The sequence below is a fragment of the Hyperolius riggenbachi genome, chromosome 12 (assembly GCF_040937935.1).
Source record: "Hyperolius riggenbachi isolate aHypRig1 chromosome 12, aHypRig1.pri, whole genome shotgun sequence".
In the NCBI taxonomy this organism is placed as follows: domain Eukaryota; kingdom Metazoa; phylum Chordata; class Amphibia; order Anura; family Hyperoliidae; genus Hyperolius; species Hyperolius riggenbachi.
In genome coordinates, this window is record NC_090657.1 from 150,168,046 (window position 1) to 150,194,601 (window position 26,556).

A 26,556-nucleotide genomic window follows, 5' to 3' on the forward strand; every position below is an offset into this window, starting at 1 on the left:
ACATATACCCCTGCCTACATATATTGGGCACATATACCCCTAACTACATATACTGGGCATATACCCCTGGCTACCTACTCTGGGCACATATACCCCTGCCTTCATATATTGGGCACATATACCCCTAACTACATATACTGGGCATATACCCCTGGCTACCTACTCTGGGCACATATACCCCTGGCTACCTACTCTGGGCACATATACCCCTGCCTACATATATTGGGCACATATACCCTTAACTACATATACTGGGCATATACCCCTGGCTACCTACTCTGGGCACATATACCCCTGGCTTCCTACTCTGGGCACATATACCCCTACCTACATATACTGGGCACATATACTCCTAACTACATATACTGGGCATATACCCCTGGCTACCTACTCTGGGCACATATACCCCTGGCTACCTACTCTGGGCACATATACCCCTGGCTACCTACTCTGGGCACATATACCCCTGCCTACATATATTGGGCACATATACCCCTAACTACATATACTGGGCATATACCCCTGGCTACCTACTCTGGGCACATATACCCCTGCCTACATATATTGGGCACATATACCCCTAACTACATATACTGGGCATATACCCCTGGCTACCTACTCTGGGCACATATACCCCTGGCTACCTACTCTGGGCACATATACCCCTGCCTACATATATTGGGCACATATACCCCTAACTACATATACTGGGCATATACCCCTGGCTACCTACTCTGGGCACATATACCCCTGGCTACCTACTCTGGGCACATATACCCCTGCCTTCATATATTGGGCACATATACCCCTAACTACATATACTGGGCATATACCCCTGGCTACCTACTCTGGGCACATATACCCCTGGCTACCTACTCTGGGCACATATACCCCTGCCTACATATATTGGGCACATATACCCCTAACTACATATACTGGGCATATACCCCTGGCTACCTACTCTGGGCACATATACCCCTGGCTTCCTACTCTGGGCACATATACCCCTGCCTACATATACTGGGCACATATACTCCTAACTACATATACTGGGCATATACCCCTGGCTACCTACTCTGGGCACATATACCCCTGCCTACATATATTGGGCACATATACCCCTAACTACATATACTGGGCATATACCCCTTGCTACCTACTCTGGGCACATATACCCCTGCCTACATATATTGGGCACATATACCCCTAACTACATATACTGGGCATATACCCCTGCCTACCTACTCTGGGCACATATACCCCTGGCTACCTACTCTGGGCACATATACCCCTGCCTACATATATTGGGCACATATACCCCTAACTACATATACTGGGCATATACCCCTGGCTACCTACTCTGGGCACATATACACCTGGCTACCTACTCTGGGCACATATACCCCTGCCTACATATACTGGGCACATATACCCCTAACTACATATACTGGGTACATATACCCCTGGTTACATATACTGGGCATATATACCCCTGGCTACATATACTGGGCACATATACCCCTGGCTACATATACTGGGCACATATACCCCTGGCTACATATACTGGGCATATATACCCCTGGCTACATATACTGGGCACATATACCCCTGACTATATATACTGGGCACATATACCCCTGACTATATATACTGGGCACATATACCCCTGGCTATATATACTGGGCACATATACCTCTGGCTACATATACTGGGGACACATACCCCTGCCTACATATACTGGGCACATATACCCCTGGCTACCTGTTCTGTGGACATCTCTACCCCTGGCTACCTGTTCTGGGGACATCTATACTGCTGGCCACCTATTCTGGGGACACCTATAGATCTGGGGCTACCTATTTTTGGGGAAGCACTGCTGTCAGATTGAGTGTATTTTGGGGAACTGCTGCCAGGTGAGAGGTGTCTACCATATTAAGGGGGCATTCTGCCTATTTATGTGAAATGCTGTCTATTTATGTGCCTCATGACTGCTGAATTTGTCTTGTTGGGGGCCTCATCGTTACTGAATTTGTCTTGTTGGGGGCCTCATGATTTGTTGGGGGCCTCAAGATTGCTGAATTTGTCTTGTTGGGGGCCTCAGGATTGCTAAATTTGTCTTGTTGGGGGCCTCATGATTGCTGAGTTGGTCATGTTGGGGGCCTCATGTTTGCTCATAATTGCGGAATTTGTCTTGATGGGGGGGGGCTCATGATTGGTGAATTTGTCTTGGAACATGCTGGAAGGTACATACTGAGGGAGGGTGGGTGAGCATGAGCCTGCTAACTTCCATGTACATTTGAAGGGGCGTGACCAAATGTGGAGCACCCATAACCACGCCCACATTTGGTCACGACCCTTCACCTTAGGGGGCGCATTAATAGTCTTTGTCCCCGGGCGCTGAAAACCCTAGCTACGCCTCTGGCTACAGTATGTAGCTTTTTGGTTTTAGGAACACTATTCAGAACCAAAAGATGTAGTTTTATCATTCAAACCACACTGGTACTTTCTATCATTCATCACTAGTTTTATTTTCATAAAAAAATACATACACAGTAGAAACCCAGATCTCTACAGCAGTCCTGAAAGAGGGACAAAGAAGAAAAGAGGGATTTGGTTTATAAAGAGGGACTGGATAGTTAGGATCTATGTGTAAATATAGTAGGATCTGGAGAGGAAATTACATAGTATAAACCAGGCCAAATACTCATTGGGGTAACGTGGCATCATGGCGACTAGCTAAAGTCTGTTTGTTGCACATTATTTTCTCGTGTCCTCCTGAACATCTATCATGAGTAGAGAACGTTATGATATACCGAAAGCAAACCTCTGTTATAATGGTCAGCATTGTATCAGTACAATGCACTAGTGTTGTCCGGATCATGAACGATTCGGATCTTTGATCCGAATCTATTTAATGAGTCGATCATCCGAATCATCAAAATGAACGATTCGGATCGCAAAAGGGGCGGGGCCAGGAGCGACACGCCCCCTCTCAGCGGGCAGCGGGGTCTTGGAAGCAGAGCAGAGATGGATCGCTCTGTTGTATGGGAGGCAGCCTTGCAGGGAGACAGGTAGATGAGAGAGAGGGGACATGGGTGCCACTGCCAGATATGTGTAGAGCACACATACTGGCTATAACGTGCTGCTCATTACAGGCTGTCTGTTCCGTAGTGCTGCACAGTGATCACATTGGAAGCTTTTGGCTCAGCATAGCTCAGTAACTTTGCAGGCACTGTGATTGCAGGGCAAAATGATCCTCCTCCACTCGGCACTAAACAGCTGCACTTATCTTCTGGGAATGCTTTCCTTCACTGTGTGACGTTTGCATGGAAAGTATACAGATGAGCATATAGGTGAAATACAGCATGTGGGTATTGTGTGCACAAACATTTCTGCTCTCTGCTCGTCCCTCCTCCCTTCTCTGTCCACTCCCTGCCCTCTGTCCATCTTCTCCCCTTCTCTGTGTGTCCACCCCCCTCCCCTTCTCCTGTCCACAGACCTGTCCTGCTGTTCATTTCACCCCGAATGCTTCGGTAGTAAAATGATCCGAGATTCGGATCAAAGATCCGGATCTTTTCAATGATCCGATTCGAATCATCCGGATCATTGAAAAGATCCGAACTTCCCATCTCTACAATGCACAGCTTGAAGAGGGAAGAGGCAGGGCCATAACACATGATCCACTGAGAGGAGACCTCGATAGTAGAGCGGAGGGTGTGTCTGTAGCGAGGGCGGGTGGAGAGATAGGAGCACTAATGTGTGCCAGTCGGGTCACTAGCTGTTTGCAGCTGTCCGGGTTTCCACGCGTCTTCTGTCCACCGATCGTGGTGTGCCGCAAGCCGAGACCGCTCACCTTCCCTGAGGTAACCGCTACAGATCCCATACATCTGACTGCTTGCATGCATCAGCTGGCAGGGGCAGCCTCTAGGCGGGCATAGTGAGCAAGCCTGGCACGTCTCTGCTGGATCTGCCCAAGCTCGCCTCGCTCACAAACACAACAACAACACGGATCAGTAGTAGGTGAAATCTACTCGTCTGTGCACTGCGAGGCGGCTGTGATGATCAGTGATGGTGATGATGCGTGGACAGTTAGCTGAAGGAGGAGGTTCGCTATTAAGTCGTGTAGAGAAAGTGAAACCAGATATTTGGCCCATATGCAATTAACTTTTTCTACTGAGTTTTAGGGGCAATAAGGTTCTGGTTAGTATTTATCTGGTAGGAGGGGGTGATAAGCTCATATTTGTTCTTTGATAACCATAGTAGTGTACTGTGAGCGCATATATTTTCTCGAAAATGAGTAATCCCCAATGGTTTGCAATGAACGACATCCGATAATCGGTGAATTCAAAAGGGTGATTGGATTGTTTGTGGAAGAGCGAAAATAAGGACCCAGATGTGGGTATTTAGCCACACATGAGTAATTTGAATGGAGCGATCATTTGATATGATATAATGCAGATTATCGTCCAATCCGCAAGGACAGATCGTGCTACATGGACAATAATCGCTGTCTTTTACTGCTGGTGGAACACTTTTTGGTAATTACATATCCCATCTGGAAAGTTTGGCAGCTTTTTGTTAAAGTTCTGTTTGATCCGCTAGCAAGATCTTACCATTTTTGGAAAGCTGAAAGTCCTTTCCTTTGCACTTGGTCCCGAGTTAATGCAATGCCCGATTTCCAAGTTAGGGGGGGTTTGGGGGACGGGTGTCCCCTGCAATTTGCTGCAGAGAGCACGGTGGAATTGGGTCTCCTGCCCATGCCAGTAATGCTGGGTACACACTATGAGATTTTCTGGCCGATCGATTATTTCCTACATGTCCGGTTTGTTTTCCGATCGATTTCCTATTAAAGTTAACGGAAAGCAAATCGGACATGTTGGAAATAATCGATCTGACCGTAAAGCGGCCAGAAAATCTCAGTGTGTACCCAACATAAGACAGAGAGGAGACAAGGGCGCATAGCTGCACTGCTCCTTCATCTGTAATGAGACGCAGGGCACTTGACATAAGTTTTGAAGACACAGATTTATTCTGCAAAGGAAGAAGATGACCTACCGGGTGTGCTGCTTATCATCATGTCGGGTTCGTTCCGTACTTCTGTAATTGCACTTTCTGTAGCCAAGTTCAGGGGACACCCCTCCTTAAAAACCCCATAACTTGGGAAATGAGCATTATACCGACTCGGAACTTTCAACTTTCCAAAACTGGTCAGATCTTCATGTGGGAGCAAACAGAACTTTAACAAAAAGTTTCCAAACTTTCCAGATGGGATAATATGTAAGTACCCACTTTTTTTGTTTGTTTGTTTTTTGTTTCTGGAATGATTTTCGGTCTTTTCGCCTTAGTTTTGAGTGACAGATGGCAGGCAGGTGTACAGAACTTTATAGGAAGAAGATCCAAAGAAAAGTTATTGGAAGTGTAGTAAGAAGGAAGAAGTGATCGTAGGGTTGCCAAATTATTCTTTATCATCGCTCATATTAATTGCATGGTTCATAGTCTAATTAAATTCAGTTAAGGCACTGACTTAATCTGTATAGCCTGAATAATCTTTGGGCTGATAGCACGTTAAAGAGATGAGCTGTCAACCCTGAACAAGAAATACTTGTCTTGACAGCGGGAGGTTGCTGGTTGTCATGCTGAGTACTACAAGAGACGTGACTCAAATCCATCTATGTTACCGCAGAAGCAAGACGGGGTCCGCCAATTCTTTATATACTTATATTAGGAGGAAACAAGGGGTCCCATCCCTTGGCTGTGTTTACAGTGTATTGTAAAGTGAGGAAACGAATGCCTGGTACACAACATGCAATTTCCTGTCTGATAGATGGCTCAAAACTATTATTTTCTAATCGAATTACGTCCTAATTGATCAGAAAAACAATCAGAAATCAGATTTTCTGATCACTTCTATATAAAGTTGATCAGTAAAACGATTGGAAATTCATTCATTTATTGGAAATCCTGACAGAAATAATCGATTTGACGGGAAATTTTATGGCGTGTACCAGGCATAAAAGATCTTGTAAGAGGTACTGTTGTTCTTCCTGGGTTTGTATGGTATGCTAGTATATACACGATGCAATTTCCCGTCCGAATGACTGGTCAGATTGATAATTTCCAACATGTTCGATCTGCTCCTGATCAATAACTGAATCAATTTTGTGCAGTAGTTATCTGAAAATCAATTCTGTTATTGATCAGGAGCAGATCGGACATGCCAGAAATTATTGCTTCAATCTGACTAGAAATTGCATTGTGTATACCTGGCATTAGGGTAATGTGGACCATGATGTCCGTCTCAGTTCTTACAATGTTTCCATAGACCTGGTACTTTGACCTACCCATACATGTTAATACTGACCAGTTCAGCTGATCTTTGTCACTGAGAATGACCTACGTCTCACCTGACAAACAATATTATTGATCTAAAGAACTGAAAGAGTGAGCTGAATTTTGGTGAGCTCCTTGTTAATGTTGGTGGAAATGCTGGAGGCTGAGTGGACTTTACCCATTTATCACCACATCTCCACACATGCAACATGAGATATTTTTGCCGAGAGAGAGCAGTCACAAGAACTTCTAGTTTGCCTCTGACAGCCAGAAGCTCTATGGCCTCCTTTTACTATCAAGAAGAAATGAGGTATGAGTGGTCAGGTTTAAGAGCTACTTGTCACTTTTATTACAGGCAAGATATTTTTTCGGAATCAGTGAGTGCTAGATAAGGACGCATGGTCATGTACTGCGCTGCGTAATATGTTGGCGCTTTATAAATACAATAATAATAATAATAATTAATGTACTGTATATACGAGGAGAATGGGTTGAAAACATCTGACAATTAATACATTTACCTACTACCTACAAGGCATTGTTCTGTTGCCAGAAAACAATGGATTCTGGGTGGCCTAATCTAGATAGCTAAAAGTTGGCATTAAATCTAAAACTATACCACTGGTTTATTCGTCTAAATCCAGAGTCATACGTTATTTTGTTTGTACAGAGCTGATATCATCTGGAGCGTGCATACTCGTGTCACTGTTCCGAAGGAGGAGCTTACACGTCTAATCCCTATGATCTGATGTCCCCTATCAGTCTATGGTCAATGCTCGGGGACCCATCAGCCTATGATAAATTGCATTAGCACATATACTTAGACTTAGAGGATTTAAAGTTGGGTTACGGCCTACAGGAAAGAGGGAGGGCACCCTTTAGGATTTGGATACATTGCATGTGTAATGGCAGTAATACTCTGCAACAGTTCCATACAGATGATTTGGACCTAATCTGCCTGTAATGTTCTTTCTCATGGTTTTCAATTGATGTTAAAAGTCTGGTTGGGATATGTAATATTTCAGTCTCTGTCTCATTGGGGACTGTTGATAGGAATAGGGATAATTCAGCTCTTGTATGCTAGTGAACAAAAAAAAGTTAGCTGTGCGGGTTGTTGTTCATTATTCATCCATGGTGAGGTTTGAGTGGATTCAGAGTCGAGTTGTTTTTGGTGCACAATGCATGGCGCTAGTCTAGTTTAGAAGACCCAGCACAAAACCTCATAGGGAACAGTTCTCCAATCACAGCACCCTCTACTACAGCGTGAAGCGTTGTCATCAGGAGGAGGATAGTGGGCAAAATGTGTAGTTTACTACAACCTCTCTGAAACCTAGCAGTATGAGAGGTTGCCATCCACCCAATCACCTTAGCAGAATCACCCTATGAGAATTCCTGCTGGGTCCCCTAAACTAGACTAGTGCCCAATTCATTGCTGGCCATGGGTACTTCATTTGTTTGCATTGGGTATCAGACAGAAATGCCAATAGCAGGCATTGCGATTTATACACCAGTTTTCAGTAATCTCAGCACAATTTATCCCTGCATCGAGTGTTTTTAGGGTGGACTTCGGAAATTCTCTGGTGCTGAGATTTGTGGGGCTGGACTTCTACAGGAGGCAGAGCAATTTGGAGCCATTTTATAACTTTGTTGTTGTGGGAGATTTAGGGATAGATGCTGTGGTGGATTGGTAACACATGGAAAGGGGGATGGTTTTTCTACATTTGAGATTAAAGTGGAACTGTAGTGAGAATAAAATTGCTTATATTTTATTTATTTATTTTTTTTACAACATTCATTTATAGATTTAGTCAGTGTTCCTCTCCAATTTACATTCTGAAATTTATCGCTGCTGGTGACATCTTTAGTTCTGCCAGTTGATCTGTATGGAATGTTTGTTTAGGGCTTTTTTTAGCGTTTGCGCTCAGCTAATGTTAATAGATGGGCTGAAAAACACTGGAGCAATTGCAATTAGCAAAATCGCAATTGCAAGACATGCAGCATTTTGGTGGCGTTAGCGTTTATGCAATATAAAGTATATAAACGCTGGCGTAATCGCTAATGAATCGCTACACATCGATTTGAGTGTGATTTTAAATGATTGCAAACTGTAAATACAATTATGACACATTGAAAGGACCATTCAGAATTAAAATCGCAAAAATCGCTGCACAAAGCTTACACTTTTTAAAATCGCTAACAAAATCGCCAGAAAACGCTCAAGAAATTGCTTACAAAACGCTCATTAAAAACGCTAGCGATTGGGATAGCGATTTGTAGTAGGTTCCAGGCCTTACTGGGAGTTCTATATTGCTTGCTTGGCAGTTAGAAACCGCTGTTTATTTCCCACAATGCAAAAAAGTTCAGACAGCAACCTCTCAGGGCCATGGTCATGACCTCACACTGTGGGAGGGGTTTACCACAATATCAGCCATACAGACCACCCTGATGATCTATTCGAGAAAGGATAAAGATTTCCATCCTAAAGTGAGTGCTCAATAGATCTCTGCTGCAATCTAAAAATAGAGCTAGCCATGCATGGTAGGAATCAATCACATATCAGTTGGGTAAGGATCGGTCAGCTAGGCATCTCTGGCCATAATAGAGTACGGCTAGCTTAACAGAGCCTTTTGCTTTGTGCAGCTGATTACTCCTGGACACTGTCATAGAAACGTTACTCCTAAGGGCAGGTTCACATGGGTTTCTGCCCGGCTTCCGTCTCATTCCGTGGCATCTTTTTTGAGCTTTCGGCAGCGTTCCCATCGCAATCGGCACTTTTTTTATCCCCCAGGGGGACACGAAAACACGGCGGTAATTGATCCTGGATGCCACATGTAGTGTCCAGCGTCGCCTAAAAAGATGGAAAAAGTGATCGGACCGCGTGTTCACGCAAACGCCTGTAAAAGCCCGATACAAACGCTTTAACATCGAGTCCCGGGCGCCAATGGTAAACACCCGCCAAGCGTTCATCTGAACCGACCCTAATAGAGAATATGGAGTATTGTTGCTACTAGGCTGCAAAGAGGAGTATTTCCAGCATACTGTCAGCTGTAGAAATGTTTGGCTGGCTGAAGATTACTTTAGAACATTTATTTCAAATAACTGTGAAAATGCCAAGAAGACTTGTGTTTTTATGGCAATTTAGAATTTTGTATTTTAAAGTGTACCTAAAGGTAAAAGAGTGTCCTAAATGAGTATTTATTTCAGTAGTGGAAAGCCCTTGGATAATTTAGCGACTTCCCCATCCCCCTTGCCTTCACCGATCCCGCTCTGGGACCCCCAGAACCTTATCGACAAGGGCTTCATCAAGCGGTGCGTGCGGCAACATGCTCGTCCCTGAATGCGTGACCACACTGCACAGGATGCCTTGTGCCTGCACTGTAGCATGGATCCTCTCAGGATCAGCTTTTTCTATCAATTCCGAGTAACTGTGCTACTGCGCAGGCGTGACAAAACTACAAATCCCATCATGCCTCTGCCTCCCCAAGTTATGCTTAGAGCTGTCAGAGTATGCAATGCCTCATGGGACTTGTAGTTCTTTCACAGCTGGAGTGCCAAGGTAAGCCATCACTGGCCTACACCATCTGCTCATAGAGTAGCAGATTCAAAATCTGACCCTCATTTTACATGGAAGTGTTAAAAATGGCCAATCAAATTTGAAGGTGTGTACCAGGCTTAAAGCGAACACAAGCCAAAGATTAGGTTCAAAATCCGACACTTACTATTTAGAGAGGGAAGCCTCGGGATCCTAATGAAGCTTCCCTCGGTTGTGTCAAGCCCCTCGTTGTCGTGCGCGGCCCCCTTCACATCGGGGCCGCGCACCTTCTCCTGGATCAAGTGCGCGCAATGGCTGCGTGAGCTACTGCGCATGCGTGCTTAGTCGGCTATTGCGTGCACTTGAACCAGGAAGAGGAGCTGCGCGGCTCCGATGTGATTAGCGACAGTGCATTGTCGCTAATCTTCCTGGGGGCCGCACTCGGCAACAGTGGACCACGGAGTAGCGAGGGAAGCTTTAACCCTCCTGGCGGTATGAAAAATTCCGCCAGGAGGCAGCGCAGCAGTTTTTTTGTTTTGTTTTTTTTTTCTTATATCATGTAGCGAGCCCAGGGCTCGCTACATGATAGCCGCTGCTCAGCGGCATCCCCCCGCCCGCTTCGAGATTTCCTGGAGGGCTTCCCCCGTCGCCATGGCGACGGGCGGGATGACGTCACAGACGTCAGCGACGTCATTGGGAGTCCCGATCCACCCTTCGGCGCTGCCTGGCACTGATTGGCCAGGCAGCGCACGGGGTCTGGGGGGGGGGGGGCGCGCCCCGCGCCGGATAGCGGTGATCGGGCGCAGGGCGGCGGCGATCGGTGTGCTGGCGCAGCTAGCAAAGTGCTAGCTGCGTCCAGCAAAAAAAAAAATTACGGAAATCCGCCGAACAGAGCCTGAGAAAACCTCCTGCGCGGCTTACCCCGAACCGCCAGGAAGGTTAATAGAATCCTGAGGCTTCCCTCTCTTAAAGTGGACCTGAACTCAGAACTCCTCTCTGTTCTAAAAGATACACAACAGCATAATAACCTTTAAACAAAAAACATTTTTGTTACAGCTGATACACATCCTGCAATAAATCTGCACAGTTTCTACTTCCTGATTCATGGAAGCAGACATATTGTTTACAGCCTGTGCTTTCACATGGGCTCATCTGCCATAAGCAATCATGTGACATAATGGAGGAATCAAATTACAACCTGTGATTAGACACAAATGAGGGCGAATTACACAGGTTAAACTCTTTAAATACATACAGGGTACATTTCTGTTATGTTTTCTTTGTGTCCTGTGCAAGAGTTCAGGTCCACTTTAGACACATCCACACATATCAAAGTTAGGAATTATGTGTGTCTATAGACAGTGTTTTCCCCAGGCTCTTTTAGCCGGGTGTAAGCAGAGAAGTGCCAGTCCTCCATTCTCTCATCTCGCCCTATCCGGCTATTTTTTTATGCCATTCGGCTAGCTTTTCATACCACCCAGCTGGAAAAAAAATTCTGAGAACACTGTATAGATATACATATATACGTTCTATCAGTTAAATCAGTATTAAATATTGGCATCTAAATGCATTTTAAGAAAGTTCTTCAAGAAGGCTGAGAATCCTTTTACACACTTGTTAGTCAGTCTAGCCCCCAGATTAGAGCTCTCCCATCTTCTCTTGCAGGACAATGGCCAGTTTATTCTGTGTAGTGGAGATGTCAGTGGGAAGCAGTGAATGGTATTGACTGTTGTGTCCCAGGCACACCAACTACTCCATTGTTTTGTTTGTAGTGGGAGCCAGTTGTTGGACCTCTGCATGGACAATGGACATATTTGCTAGCTGAAGTGATAACATTCCTATGCCTCCAAAATTGGGCAGCTTTTCAATATTCATAGAAGAGCCAAACAATAACCAAAGTCTTCTGAAATTTACCCACAAATTTCATAGTTTAGTTTATGATTATCCTACTTATACTCAACGCATTAGGATCTGCAGAATAAAATAGATGCTTTAAAGCCTGATGCCCCAAAAATATTTTCGATTACCGGTAGTTTTTTTTTTTTTTTTTTTTATTCTAATGCTGTTTATTTTCACTAAATCTTTTTTCTGACTTTGTGTCCCTGTAACTTCTATAGCCTACCTTAATGAGAATGTGCTACATTTTCCCCATTTTGTCGTCTTCTGAAAATCTACTGTATTTTTCAGAATAGAAGATACTTTCTCTCCCCCAAAAGCGGGGGAGTCGGCACGTCTTATAGTGCGAATGTGTGGCCAGGTGTACCGCACAAGCAGGTGCAGCACGTAGCGGAACACCTCACCTGTCCATCCACGGGCTCAGAGTCCTGCATCCTGCTTCCTCCTGGGGCTTCAGCTTTCCTTCCGGCTTGTTGTGAAATATCACCAGTCTAGGAAGTATAGTATAGGTTTTATTAACTGTACAGGAGACAAACGCAATATGTCTGCAGAGGAAAGCTCGGAACTGGAAGTTATATACTCCAAATTATATATTACAATTATTCCTCCTACTTTAAAGCGGAAATGTAAATAGTTTTTAAACAGTGTTTCACTTACCTGGGGCTTCTGCAAGCCCCCAGCAGCTGGTCCTGCCCGAGCCTCCGTTCTCCCGCCACTAGCTGCTTTCGGTTTCACTGCCGGGCCACTGCGCCTGCGCGGCTCTGACCACGCTTATCCTTTCTTTGCGTCCCCTGCTATTGTAGAGGGGAACGCAAAGAAATGCTACACTTGGCCAGAGCCGTACTGGCATCGACTTAGAATAACAGCGGCGGGAGAACAGAGGCTCGGGCAGGACCAGCGCGGGACAGGACGGCGCCTGGTGGCTTGCCGAAGCCACAGGAAAGTGAAACACTGTTTTAAAAAGCTATTTACAATTCCGCTTTAACCCAGATTGGATCCTGACATATTAGGGCTGGTTCACACGGGCGTTTTTGTGGCGTTTAACGCAGCATTTTTTGGGATCTACTGCCGTCCCATTCAAGATGGCTTTTGCAGGCTTTCATGAAAGCCTGGCGGTAGATGCCAGTGTTTTCTCATCTTGAAAGCAACATGTTGCTTTCAGAGGTAGTAACCGACGGGAGACAGTTGCAGAGACCCAAACCGCTAGCCTTGAAGGCTTCCCAAAAGCCTTTAAAAGCTAGCGTCTAAACGTTGGCGTTTTGAACGTGGCACTGAGTGAAACTCAGCTTAGGGTTGGTTCACACACGCTTTTGCCAACTAACAGTTGTTAACCATTATCAGAGGTACTTGTTTAAGCAGTAGTTATATTTCAAAGCTAGTTAGATTTATGGGGTTAACTCTGCAAAGTTAGTAAAATTTTGAGATTAACATGTTGCCATCTCTCATCTTTGAGACAACATGAATCATTTTGTCCCTTTGTCAAGGTAACAGACACAGAATGGTGACAGTGTTTACCTTATAAGCAGTCATAAAATTACAAACCACTCCCTCTTCAAATTCTAAATTGCCGCTTTGGCACCTCATGGATTCTTCTGACGTCACACTGATCCAGCATGGTGGTGTGCGATTCCTTATCAATTTCTGAGACCGTAAACGCCTCCTACAAGGAAATTTGTCATCCAATCGTTTTTGCTTGTTTTCTAGTACAAAACCTTCACTCCATTGGCTGTGTTGCAGTTTGGATCAAAGACAAGCCGTAGGAGGTGGTTGAAGTCAGTGTGAACACTCATCCTGCTATTTATGTGAATTGGCCCTTATTTCTCAGATTTTCAGTTGCCAGTGATATTTAGGAAACTAATCTGTAATTTTGCTCCTGACATGCCATCGAAAGCGAAAAGGCCTGGTTAACAGTCCCTAAGTGTGTGTACACAAGCACAAGTACTGTAGCCCATAAGGATTGGGACCCAGTCCTTCAGGTAATGGTCAGGGCTGGCGCTGCCATAGAGGCAAAAGGGTCAACTCCCCCAGGGGCCTCTGAAGGGGCCTCATGCCGCCAACCCTACTAAATTTTGCCTGCCCCAGCGCCGCACCCAGCCCCCTTTTCCCCGCACCCCAGGGGCCATTGTGTAAAAAGCCACAGCAGTAATTTACCTGTCCCGGTGGGCGGCAGCGGCTACACAGTCTCGGCACTCTTTCTACCAGGGCTGTGGAGTCGGAGTCGTGGAGTCAGGCAATTTTGGGTGCCTGGAGTCGGAGTCGGGGAAAAATGCTCCGACTCCGACTCCGACTCCTAATGAATTTGTAACTGTAATTAAAATAGAAAATATGATAAAATGTTCTATTTCTCAGATAATAGTCGTTAAAAATAATGTATATATACAGTAATAGCTGTGCTTAGTCCACAAAAATGAAATAAACCAATCAAAATTAGTTACTTGTGCTGCTTCAATAAAGCAGTCCCCGTATTTTTAAGGTCAGATATACATATCTGATTGTGACTGTATATATGATGTGTACACAGGAATCTCTTATATATACTAAATAACATCTATGCTGTAAGAATAAAGCCTGATGTGTAGCTGTGTCACTAATAGAGATGGTCAACGAGATGGAAATAATTCTGCATTGATGCTGATTTATGCAAATGTATGCACTCCCTTTGCTGATGAAATCAAATAATGTGATATGTTATTAAAATTTGGTTTGGTGACTACAAATTAAAGGGTAACTGAGACGGATGAAAAGTAAAGTTTTATACATACCTGGGGCTTCCTCCAGCCCCCTTCAGGCTAATCAGTCCCTCGCTGTCCACCACCACCCGGATCTTCTGCTATGAGTCCTGGTAATTCAGCCAGTCAGCGCTGTCCGGCCGCATGCCGCTCCCACAGCCAGGAACATTCTGCACCTGCGCAATAGTGCTGCACAGGTGTAGTATGCTCCTGGCGGCGGAGTGTGTGCATGCGCACTACGCCTGACTGGCTCAAGTACCTGGACTCATAGCAGAAGATCCAGGTGGTGGAGGAGGACAACGAGGGACTGATTATCCTGAAGGCGGCTGGAGGAAGCCCCAGGTATGTATAAAACTTTAATTTCATCTGTCTCAGGTTTACTTTGTTACACAGTAGTACTATACTCTACATATGCACTCCCCACAGAGCTGCAGGGAATCCACTGAGAATGCTGTGCACATTGAACACAGAGGTGTTGTCTGTTTACAATCTCCTCATTCCCCTGCAGAGTACCTGCACATCATTCTTACATGTACCCACACTTACATTGCCTAGGGCCTGATAGATGTTCTTTGTTCAGGTTTGTACCTTTTACAAGTACTCTTACCAAGGACTAGTTTTAGTCTAAAGGGAATAAATATAGTAGTCTACATATCCTTCTCACTTCAGTTGTCTTGTAAAATTCCTAAGCGTTGGCAGTTAAGAGACGAATTTCATGTTACATACTTTTAATCAACAAAATTGTAATATGCAAATTAGAGGAGTCGGAGTCGTGGAGTCGGAGTCGGTGGAATCCTAAACTGAGGAGTCGGAGTCGGTGGATTTTTGGACCGACTCCACAGCCCTGCTTTCTACGCAGTCCTCCTCCTCCTATGACCCAGCATGTGTTTACGCATAACAAGTGTTGGGTCTTAGAGAAGGAAGAGGACATCGTAGAGATGGACTGGACTGTGTAGGCGCCGCCCAACGGGACAGGTTAATTACTGCTGCGGCTTGTCACAGAAGGGCCCCGGGGAGCAGAGGGGAGAGGTCATTCTGTCCGGGTCAGGACTGTGTCGGACTATAACCTAACCCTCACTGAGTAATTACCGCCATGAAACACTTTCCTGTCAGTAAATGGCTTCTGTGAGCTGGAAAAAGATAAAGGGTCATAATTTGAGCTCTGGCATACTTAAATGTAGGCATTGTTGAGCAGAGACAATAAAACAGTGAAAACTAAATTTAAATATAAAATAATGCTATGGGATATCTATCTATCTATCTATGTAGATCAAGTCACATCTAAACACAGCTGTCCACTCCACTGCTGCCCACATGTCAGTGCTTGAAACATGTGGTGTTACTACCGCTGCATTTAAATTGCATGTGAATAGCACTGGTAAATACCAGACAGGAGACTGAACTGCTCGGCAAGTGTGCAGTTCAGTCTCCCATCTGAAGGAGGCCTTAGATTCCAAGAGGTTTGGAGAACTGAGAACCCCGCCCGCACCATTTAGAATTGGCCAATGTACATGAACAGTGTATTGTTGCTATATGTAACTTTTTTTTTTTCCAAGAATTTTATTGGTAATTGTTTTTTAAAGGGACTCCGAGCAGTGCAAAAACTATGGAAAGATGCATATCATTTTAAAGCTCTCTTTCTCCTCTTTCCAACGATATATAAACCGCCGCCCTACGCCTTTTAGTTTTCGCTATTTTCGCAATTGAAATTGCCGCGGCTGCGATTTCGATCGCGAAAATAGAGAAAACTGCGTAGGGCGACGATTTAGGTGTCGCCAGAAAGAGGAGAAAGAGAGCTTTAAAATGATATCCATCTTTCCATAGTTACATTGTATTACACAGGGCGACTTTTTCTCAAAGTCAGCAGCTGCATTCTGCTGAATGGAGCTGCTGACACTGGGGAAAGTGTCGTCCTGTGTAATACAAGTAACTATGGAAAGATGGATATCATTTTAAAGCTCTCTTTCTCCTCTTTCTGGCGACACCTAAATCGTCGCCCTACACCTTTTACTTTTCTCTATTTTCGCGATTGAAATCGCGGCCGCTGCAATTTCAATCGCGAAAATAGCAAAAACTAAAAGGCGTAGGGCGGCGGTTTATATATTGTTGGAAAGAGGAGAAAGAGAGCTTTAAAATGATATGCATCTTTCCATAGTTTTTGCACTGCTCGGAGTCCCTTTAACAGCAGTCGTAAACATAACACAATGTGTCAACAGAACTTTGAATGATAATAACATGTAGGCATGAACAGTCCACACATCTCTTTAAATATTCCAGATATTTTCCAGATATCCGACAGTCAGAGAAGTACGGATGCTATTCAGATACCAAAAATGAAGACCTAATGTTTAGAGTAGAAAACAAACATTAAAAGGGGGGATAGGTTTGCGAATCAAAAGGCTTATGTATCCCGGAGGTGAAGTACCAGCTATCCGGAAGTTGTGCTATTTTCAGGGGGTACTGGGGAGGAGATACTGAGGTAGGAAACAGAGAGCCAGTATCAGAGGTGAGCTATGGAGGCATACCCTATAAAGTGGGTGATGACTCTGCTTAGAAAGAAGCCTAAGGGTTAAAGAAAAGAAGAAAGGGAAGAGATGAGGTTAAAAGGGGAGGAAAGGAGAGAAGAGGTCTGGGGTGGGGGGGTCCACTTCACAGTCTGGTTATCAGTGCGTTGTCCATGGCGGGGTGTTCCAATTGTATCCAGGGTTCCCAGGTTCTGTCAAATTTTTTTTGGTATCTTTGAGGATACTGCTGTATGTAACTTTTTTGATATGGATTTTTTTTGTTTTTAGGTTGGGTCCATTTTCAGGCGGTACAAGCCAAGTACAGACAAGCCGCTGCACAGGATGTCGTCACAAGCCTCGAAGGATCATCATGAAGGCCAGAAACCCCCACTACTAGTTGATGACCACACTGTAGCTACTGTAAGAGAATCAAAAATATTAGTACTTCTAAGGGGCCTTCCAGGGAGTGGAAAGTCTACTCTGGCTAAAGATCTAGAACAAAAATATAAAGACACATCACGAATCATCTCTGCTGACCAATATGAAATTAAACCAATGATCAGGAGTTCCACTGGAGGAGATTATGCTAAATTAGATGATGAATTAACCACTTGTTTTGAAAGACGTGAAGCCAGTCTGGTTATCCTTGATGACACACATCATGATCATGAACGCCTTGAAGAGCTGTTTGATTTGGCCAACAAGTACCACTTTATTGTAGTGGTCCTGGAACCCAAGACTCCATGGAGACTGGACTGTGCACAGCTGAAAGACCGAAACCACTGGAAGCTGTCACTAGAGGAGCTAAAGAACCTTAGACCTTCTTTGGAGAAGGAGCTGCTCCCTCTTTACTTTGGATGGTTTCTAGCAAAGCGGGATGAGGATTCTCTCAGGAAAACCAGCCATGAATTCCTGGAACAGCTGGGAAATTTGAAAGCTTTCAAGAAACGTTTGCAACCATGTAGGTGTTAAATAGTCCATGTTTCAATAGATTGACTTACTATTTGTAGATTGGGGTTAATTCTTGGTTGGTTTCATTTAAGGTTGGAGATCAGTGGAGAATATAAGCGATTTGTTATTTAACACAGAAGCCTTTCAGCACCTTTATTATGAATCATTATGACCCAAAATAAGAGCTACACATTTTGTTACTAAACCCTTCCCAAACCTATGTCAAACTGTGAAAAACTTGTTGGTTATTGCTTTGGTTGACAGTTTTATGAGAAATTCCTGTACAGACATACCACAGCCAAGCAGCATCTTCTTTTGTGGAGAGGGACAATAAGCAGGAGATGTTTAACAATAGCCACAATTAAAGCCAACTGAGCACTTGCAACCAAAAATATATGCTTATTTTATAGGCAACAAATTAGACATAAATGCAGAACATTTTTTTTCATACTTTACCTTTCCTACAGTTCTAAAACCCATAAAAATATATTCTTTAGCCCTTCCTGATTAAACTGATACAACATATGCCAATTCACCTCCAAGGGTTTTTCCCGTTAAACACCAGAGCAATATCGCTCCTTCCATTCATTTGCCTATAACGTTTACTACTTATCACAACGAAGCAATCTTTATCTTGTTGATTTTTTTTATTTTTTTTTACACAAATTAGGCTTTCTTTGGGTAACTTTTTACTAAGAATTATTTTATTCTAACTGCATTTTAATGACAATAAGAAAAACTGGAAAAATTTATTTATTTTTCAGTCGTTATAGTTTTTTTTAAAATAAGTGCTACCGTAATTAAAACCCACACATTTTATTTGCCTATTTGTCCCGGTTATTGCAACATTTAAAATATTTCCCTAATACAATGTATGGTGCCAATATTTTATTTGGAAATAAAAGCGCATTTTTGTAAAATTTTGCATCCATCACTATCTACAAGCCCATGATTTAAAAAAATAACATTAATATACCCTCTTGACATACATATTAAAAAAAATTCAGTCCCTAAGGTAACTATGTATGTTTTTGGTTTTTTTTATTTATTTATTTAAACAAAAAAAATCTGGGAGAGTGTGGGAGGGCAATAGTTCATTTTAAATGTAAATGTGACTTTTTATTAAAAAGAAATTTGTATGTAGGTGTAATTTTACTATTTGGCAACAAGATGTCCTCATGCATTCCTTTCTGTTGCGTACTATTGCGCTAAACGGGAAGCAATGCGTGGTCACGTTGCTTTCGCTTTTTGTGAATGACGCGGCATCTCGATCACTGGAACTCATTTACACGAGGACTTGGATTAATGAACTGTGTTCTCATTCATTCATTCATACCCCCCCTCTACCGATTGGCGGCGGTAAGGAGCACACGGCGGCAAGGGAGAAGTATCTTCTTCCCTGCAACGTAAAGCAGGGATGTAGACATTCGTACCGAGGGAGGGGAAGTGGTTAATACGCTACTAGCTGAGTATGCGGCGTACAACTATCTACAGCCTGCCCATCTGTAGCGATTGGATGCAACTGATAGGGTGACAGTTTGGGGGTCCTAGTGCTGTTCAGATGTATCTTTAGACAATGGTCTCGATTCATCATTGTCTTTGCAATAACTTTTTCCAGTTCGTTAAATTACCGAATTCGATGTTTATCGATTCCTAGTTGTATTCATCAAGGTTTTTCCGCATTTGGTGTGACTTCGATAAAATATCGATAACAATGCGGTAACCATTCCGTAACGTGTCAATATTTCCATTTTAATTTAACACAAGGCCACAAGAGTCCCGTGGAATTGTGGGTAAAAGGCAGTCCTTTGAACACCACGTAGCAACATTCCGAATAGGGCTTAACACCTGGACCAGGATTCTGGAGGTGGCTTGGGACAATCCCGCAATTTCGCCAGCTACGGCTTGATAGGAGCCTTTTGTGGAAAAATGTAGTGCAGCTAGCAATTTGGTTAACCCTGCTACTGCCTGTATTCTGTTACAAGATGATTCAAGAGAAATGCAGATGTCCTGGTATGGCAAATCCATTCTCTTGTAAATTGATATGGTTCTAGACCTTATTCTTGCCCTTCTGCGCCTTTGAATCACTCTCAGCTGATATATAACCACTTCAAATGGCTCCATCTTCTCTGTCAGCAATGATCTGACAGGAATAACGACAGAGCAGTGAAGGAGATAACTAATCTTAAATTTAACACTAGACCACGCCTACTTTTATTTTCATGAATTGCACTTTCTTCCGTTTTATCTCATCATTACCGAATGATCGCTAACAGCTGTAGATAACGTTCATGAGTCCTGAAATCAACTTATCGAGTTCTGTATTTTACCGAGCTGTCGGTAATTGATTCGATAAGACTTGATGATTTGAGGCCAATGTCAGCAATGTATTCGTAGAGCATTGGGTCTGGGTCCCCCAAACTGTTGCCCTAGTAATAGCAACCGAATACTACAGGTGGCAGTCACTAAAGGTGTATTAAACATTTCTAGATATTACAGGGGTTAAAAAGGTTAATGGGCTAGGCAGGGGTTAAAACTTTGTTGGGGAAAAAAAACACAAAACACTTTATTGTGAAACTGTCACTTTAATGTTTTTTTACTTGTAAAACTTTTTTTTTCGCCTAACTTTATTAATCTATTTTGGTTCCTGGACGTAGAAACTACGTCCAGGAACCATGCGCGCTACCGCGCGCTCCCGGCCCGCGGTTCATTAGCCAGGCAATCAGTGAATCGGGCTACGGTGCCCGATCACTGATTCCTCTCCCCCGCTGAAAAAGCGACAGCTTCTCTCGGAAGCTGTGCCTTTTCTGGCTGTTCCCTCCCCGATGCTTCACTCTAAGCGTGTGTTACGCTTAGAGTGACGTCATGTAAACAAACTTATGGCCGCCATCTTGTGGCCAAAAAGTAATACTACAACTGAAAATAAAAAAAAAATGAAAATCAACACACATGTACATTACAAACCTATTGTTTACCTCCCACCCTCCCAAAACTACCCAAATAAAATGTTTACTATAAAAAAAATTACAATAAAAAAAAAATGTAAATATTTACCTAAGGGTCTAAACTTTTTAAATATCAATGTAAAGATGAAATATTTCTATATTTTTTTTATTTTAAACTTTGTAAATAGTGATAGATGCAAAACGGAAAAAATGCACCTTTATTTCCAAATAAAATATTGTCGCCATACATTGTGATAGGGACATAATTTTAACGGTGTAATAACCGGGACATATGGGCAAAAACAATACGTGAGTTTTAATTATGGAGGCATGTATTTTCAGAATCAGAATCATGTTTATTTCGCCAAGTACAACATAGTTGTACCCGGAATTGGTTTTGGCACAAGCAGGGTCGGTGATGGTACACTCACATAAAAGTACATACAGTGAATACAGTAGATAGACAATAGTTACAGAGTATATGCAGTGCGTACAGGTACATACATATATACAGTGGTACATTGCATATATAGGCATAGAATACAGTGGTACATTGCATATATAGGCATAGAATAAAGGAATAGACAGGAAGATACATATAAGAGAGACCCAGGGGAAGGACCAAGGGGGTAATCCGCTGCCATCTAGGCACTCAAAACGCTTTTGTAGCGATATTTTGAATCAGATGCCCCATGGTCTGACCCCGGGAAAGAGATGGAGGAAAGCTAGGAGAGAGGTGAAAAAAGTGAAGTCCCCTTGGATCGATGTAATCTGGCTGTTTAGTGTCCTGGTTCTGATCTTACCCCCTTGGGTGCATGTAGCAGGTCTGGCAGCAGTCAAACAAGGAGCTGCTAGTTGGCCGAAGAGCCAAAAAGGCCGATCTCACGCAGCCTAGCAGGGGCAGAGATGGCTCCCAGCAGAAGGCTCTTGGATGGTGTGCTGGCAGGAGAGGTGGCCTGGTGTGTAGTGGCTGCAGTGTGTGCAGGCAGCTTTGGCAGCAATGTCAGAGCAGTCCCTGTACCTTTTAAAGGAGTGCTGGTTCCCTAGGCAGCAGCGGTGTGGAGCCACGTGGGTCATCCAGGGCTGCGTGGTGTCCCAGTCACGGCGATGGAGGGCTGGATGAGCGGCCGGGGGACCGTGTCTACAGTGTTCCAGGCAGCGCGGCGAAGAGTCTCCAGGCAGCGGTGGTGAAGCGGGCAGCAGGAAGGAGATCGGGGCGGCCGGTGGTGAAGCCGCAGCAGCATGGAACCCTCCCACAGGCAGTGCTAGCGATGTCCCTGGGCAGCGGCGATGAAGTGGTGGATCAGCGCCGGCGGGGACCTGCTCATCGGAGCCTCCAGGTCGAGCGGCGGCCCAGGCAGCGCAAGTGAGGAGTCCCGGGCGGTGGCGGCGAAGAGGCAGCGGTGAAGCGACACGGAGCGGCTGGGGCCGGCACCACGTGGGCCATCAGCTAAGCCGACCACGTGGTGAGCTGAACCTCAGCAAGTGTGCCCTGTCGCCGGAGTCCGGGGAGCCAGAGTGTCCCCCAACCTCCCGATGGTGTGGCGGAGCTGGAGGGACACCACCAGTGCAGTCATTGCCGTGAGTCCAGGGGGGAAGGGGGGGGGGGGAAAGTTAGATTTAGCCGGAGCCCTGTGGCCGTGGCTACCAGTCAGGCGCCATCTTATTTTAAAACTATAATGGCTGAAAACTGAGAAATAATGAATTTTTCCATTTTTTTCTTATTCTTCCTGTTAAAATGCATTTACAGTAAAGTGGCTCTTAGCAAAATGTACCCCCCCAAATTGGTGGCGGAAAAAACGATATAGATCAGTTCATTGTGATAAGTAGTGATAAAGTTATAGGCTAATGAATGGGAGGTGAACATTTCTCACGTGAAAACGACGGAACCTGAATGGGTTAAATGACTGTCGCTATTTGCAACAGTAATTCACTTTCAAACCAGATTATGCACGAGCATGCGGGGCAGTTTAACCTCCTTGCCGGTCTAATTCCCGCCGACAAGAAGGCAGCGCAGCACTTTTTTTTTTTTTTTTCCCAAATCATGTAGCGAGCCCAGGGCTCGCTACATGATAGCCGCTGAGCGGCGGCATCCCCCCACCCACTCCGATCGCCTTTGGCGATCAGAGTAAGCAGGAAATCCCGTTCAGAACAGGATTTCCTGCAGGGCTTCCCCGGTCGCCATGGTGACGGGGCGGGATGACGTCATGGACGTCATGGGGAATCCCGATCCACCCCTCAGCGCTGCCTGACACTGATTGGCCAGGCTGCGCAGGGGTCAAGGGGGGGGACGGACGGCTACGCGCGGCGGGTAGCGGCGGCGATCGCGTACTACACGCAGCTAGCAAAGTGCTAGCTGCGTGTAGGAAAAAAAAAATGTGCAAATCGGCCCAGCGGGGCCTGAGAAATCCTCCTGCGCAGGTTACCCCGAGCTGAGCTCGGGATAACCGGCAAAAAGGTTAAAGTGGACCCAAATTAAAAATCCAAAATCCAAATTAAAAAAGATTTCAGAAATAAAATCTATTTTCTAAATTATAATGGCAGCCTTTTTTTCCAGCTGCATGTTGACAAATATAAAATATTTTACATTTATTAGAGGAACCCCTCCCTTCCTTTCATATTGCAGGGAGAGAATCCGGCAACCTGGTGGAGTAGGTGTCCAGCAAAGGAGGAATTGCTAATGGCTGCCACCTGTATAACCCTAGTTATGAAAAGACAAGGGTAAAAAGCATGCACTGAAATGCTCATTGGCTTGAAGGAGTGTTTATTTATCTTTGTATGCGTCAGAGTGGTGCCACTAAATATTTTGAATTAAAAATGTTTGGTTTGGGTCCGCTTTAACTGTGGCTGTAGATTATACATCCAGGAACGCAGGAGGAGATTCCCTTAAACATAGATTCTACATCCAGGAACGCGGGAGGAGACTCCCCTGGACGTAGATTCTACATCCAGGAACGCGGGAGGAGACTCCCCTGGACGTAGATTCTACATCCAGGAATGTGAAGGGGTTACATTTCTTCAGTGTTATTCTATCTGTGGCTTTACCTTTGATCATTTTCGGCAGTAATGCTGGGAATACATGATGCCTTTCTGCCGCTCGATTCTGCAGTCGATTCTTTTCTCCCGCTCGTTTTTCTTATCTTTTTTCACCTCTATCAGAAATCGAGCAGCAAAACGATCGAATGAGAGATTGGACATGTTGGAAATTATCTATCGAACCATCTATCTGCAGCAGAAACAAATCGTGTATTTCCAGCATTATATTGATTGGCTGGATGATCAGGATTGGCAGTCACAGGTTGGATGACTGGTGCGTAGTTCTGCTTTTGATTGGGCACTACAAAACTGGCACAGTGGTGTGGTGCCACCAAATATTTGTTATTGTTTTTGCAGAAATGTGACTGTAATAATTGTGGTTAAATTGATTCAATTAACTTTCTAACAGTATATCTAACTGGACTATTGATTTTCTTTGTCTCTTCAAGGCGTGTGCCTTTTTTTTTTTTTTTTTTTTTTTTTTTTTTTTTTGCATATCACCTATGACTACCCTGCTCTGCAGACTGCTACCTGGGTCAGACATTTGGCATTTGCTTTCATGGAACACTTTTTTTTTTTTTTTTTTGTAGGACACAAGGTACATGCTGTGTATCTGCTGAAAACACATTTATTCATGTACCATGTATCCTGTAAGCATGCGGCTGGCTCACTAAAATATCACACTGGTTAATCTGATACATGCTTGTTAACATGACTCCAATTATAAGATCCACATATTAATTTAAAACCTCCCTGGCGTTCTGATTGCCGCGGGAACGTTTTTTGCACATTTTTTTTTTTTAATTTATCATGTAGCTAGCCTAGCGCTAGCTACATGATTCCCCCCTCCCTGCGGCATCCCTCCCACCCCTCCGGTCCCCGCCGGCGCAATCACCCGTCCGGAAATCCCGTTCTGAACGGGATTTCCAGGAGGGCTTCCCCCGTCGCCATGACGACGCACGTCGTGATGTCGGCGACGTCACAGGGAGACCCAATCCACCACTCAGCGCTGCCTGGCACTGATTGGGCAGGCAGCGCACGGGGTCTCGCCTGGGGGGGCTCTACATCGAGGTGGATCAGCGGCGGGCGGAGGCGATCGGGTGAGGCACGCAGCAAGCAAAGTGCTTGCTGCGTGTTTAAAAAAAAATTATTCAAATCGGCCCAGCGGGGCCTGAGCGGTGTCCTCCGGCGTCTCTGGACGAGCCTGGCTCGTCCAGAACGCTAGGGAAGTTAAATATGGGCCAAGACACTGTATGGAGTTGGTATATTCTCTGTGTGTTTTCATGGGTTTCCTCTGGGCACTAAATTTTTCTTCCTACACCCAAATACATATTGGTAAGTTTATTGGCCTTTGGCTTTAGCCTGGTACACCATTAATTATGATTGACCAATCACTGACTAATTTACCACCTCCATGTAGTATGAAGGTCTACAGATATTGAATACAATGAGCAGATTGTGTAGGTAAACCCTCATACTACATGGAAGTGGTAAAATTGGTCAGTGATTGGCCAATCATAATTGAAAGTTTGTACCAAGCCTCAAGCTGGGAATACACGAGTAAATCCGGCGGCTTGATTAGCCGCCGGATCGACTCCCTGCCGCCGTCCGGATCGATTCCCGCTCGTCCCTGCGCTCGCTATTGTCCGCCCGCGGGGATCAAGCGGGGAATCGATCCGGCGGGGAATCGGACCTGTCGGAAATGATCAATCGAGCCATCAGCGGCTCGATTGATAAGGGCGCATCGACCCGTGTATGCCTAGCATAAGACAAGAACTTTGATTGTTTGTTTTTATAGTAGCGATTAGTTTGTGAGCTACACTGAGGGATATTCAGTAACATGACAATGTACTTTGTAAAGTGCTGCAGAAGATGCCAGAACTATGTATATACAGTAATGATGGACTGCACGTTCTGCAGATTGACGTGTCTGATATGTGGTGTGGTTACCGGACAGTTAAAAAAAAAAAAAAATAAAAAAAAAAAAAAAAAGCATTGTCTGAGCCTGGCTGTTGCAGCTATAAAGCAATGTAATGCTGTTCACCATCTGTGCCATAAGCTAGCAAAAGCTAGGCTGCAGCACAGGAGCATCTAAAAAAAGGAGCGCTCTAAGTGCGTTACCAAAGATGAGACTTTTATTGCGCTTAAAAGTAATTACTTACAGAATGGAAGAATAAAAACGCTTATCAGCGGGTGGGCTACCCGCTACACCCCTCGGCGGCAAGGCTGCACGCGCTGTGGCCAGCAGCAGCGTGTCCGGTGGACCAGGAAGCTCGTCTTGCGAGGCGGTGGGCGGGGCCTAGTGTCGTGGTGCGTGTGACGTCATGACGTGTTTCGGCGCTCTGCGCCTTCATCAGATGACGTCACGCGCACAGGGAGGCGGATTTATATCCGCATAGATGCCGTAGTCATGGCAACAAAAGGGAGGATAAAACAAACTTTATTGTTCACACACACGGTGCGCAAGCTAATTAGCTTGCTAAGCCGCTCGGGGATACACTGCTGGAATATTCAAGCTGGCTCACAGCGCGTACCCCTACAATACTTTAAAATTATTACAGTAATGCAAATTACAACAATAGTTTAAAATAACAATGATGAGAGTATATAACAATCTATTGAAAATAAAAAGC

At 44.6% G+C, this 26,556-nt stretch overlaps 1 protein-coding gene across 1 annotated transcript in view; it reads left to right on the forward strand.

Annotated features, from left to right (window-relative positions):
• Positions 1-3,696: 3,696 nt before the first annotated feature.
• The window catches only part of CNP (2',3'-cyclic nucleotide 3' phosphodiesterase), a 46,119-nt gene continuing 23,259 nt past the window's right edge, over positions 3,697-26,556 (forward strand). The window contains exons 1-2 of the mRNA XM_068264474.1: positions 3,697-3,863; positions 17,280-17,952. Of these exons, the coding sequence (XP_068120575.1) occupies positions 3,756-3,863; positions 17,280-17,952 (781 nt within the window). The 5' untranslated portion in view covers positions 3,697-3,755. The remainder of the gene's footprint in view (positions 3,864-17,279; positions 17,953-26,556) is intronic.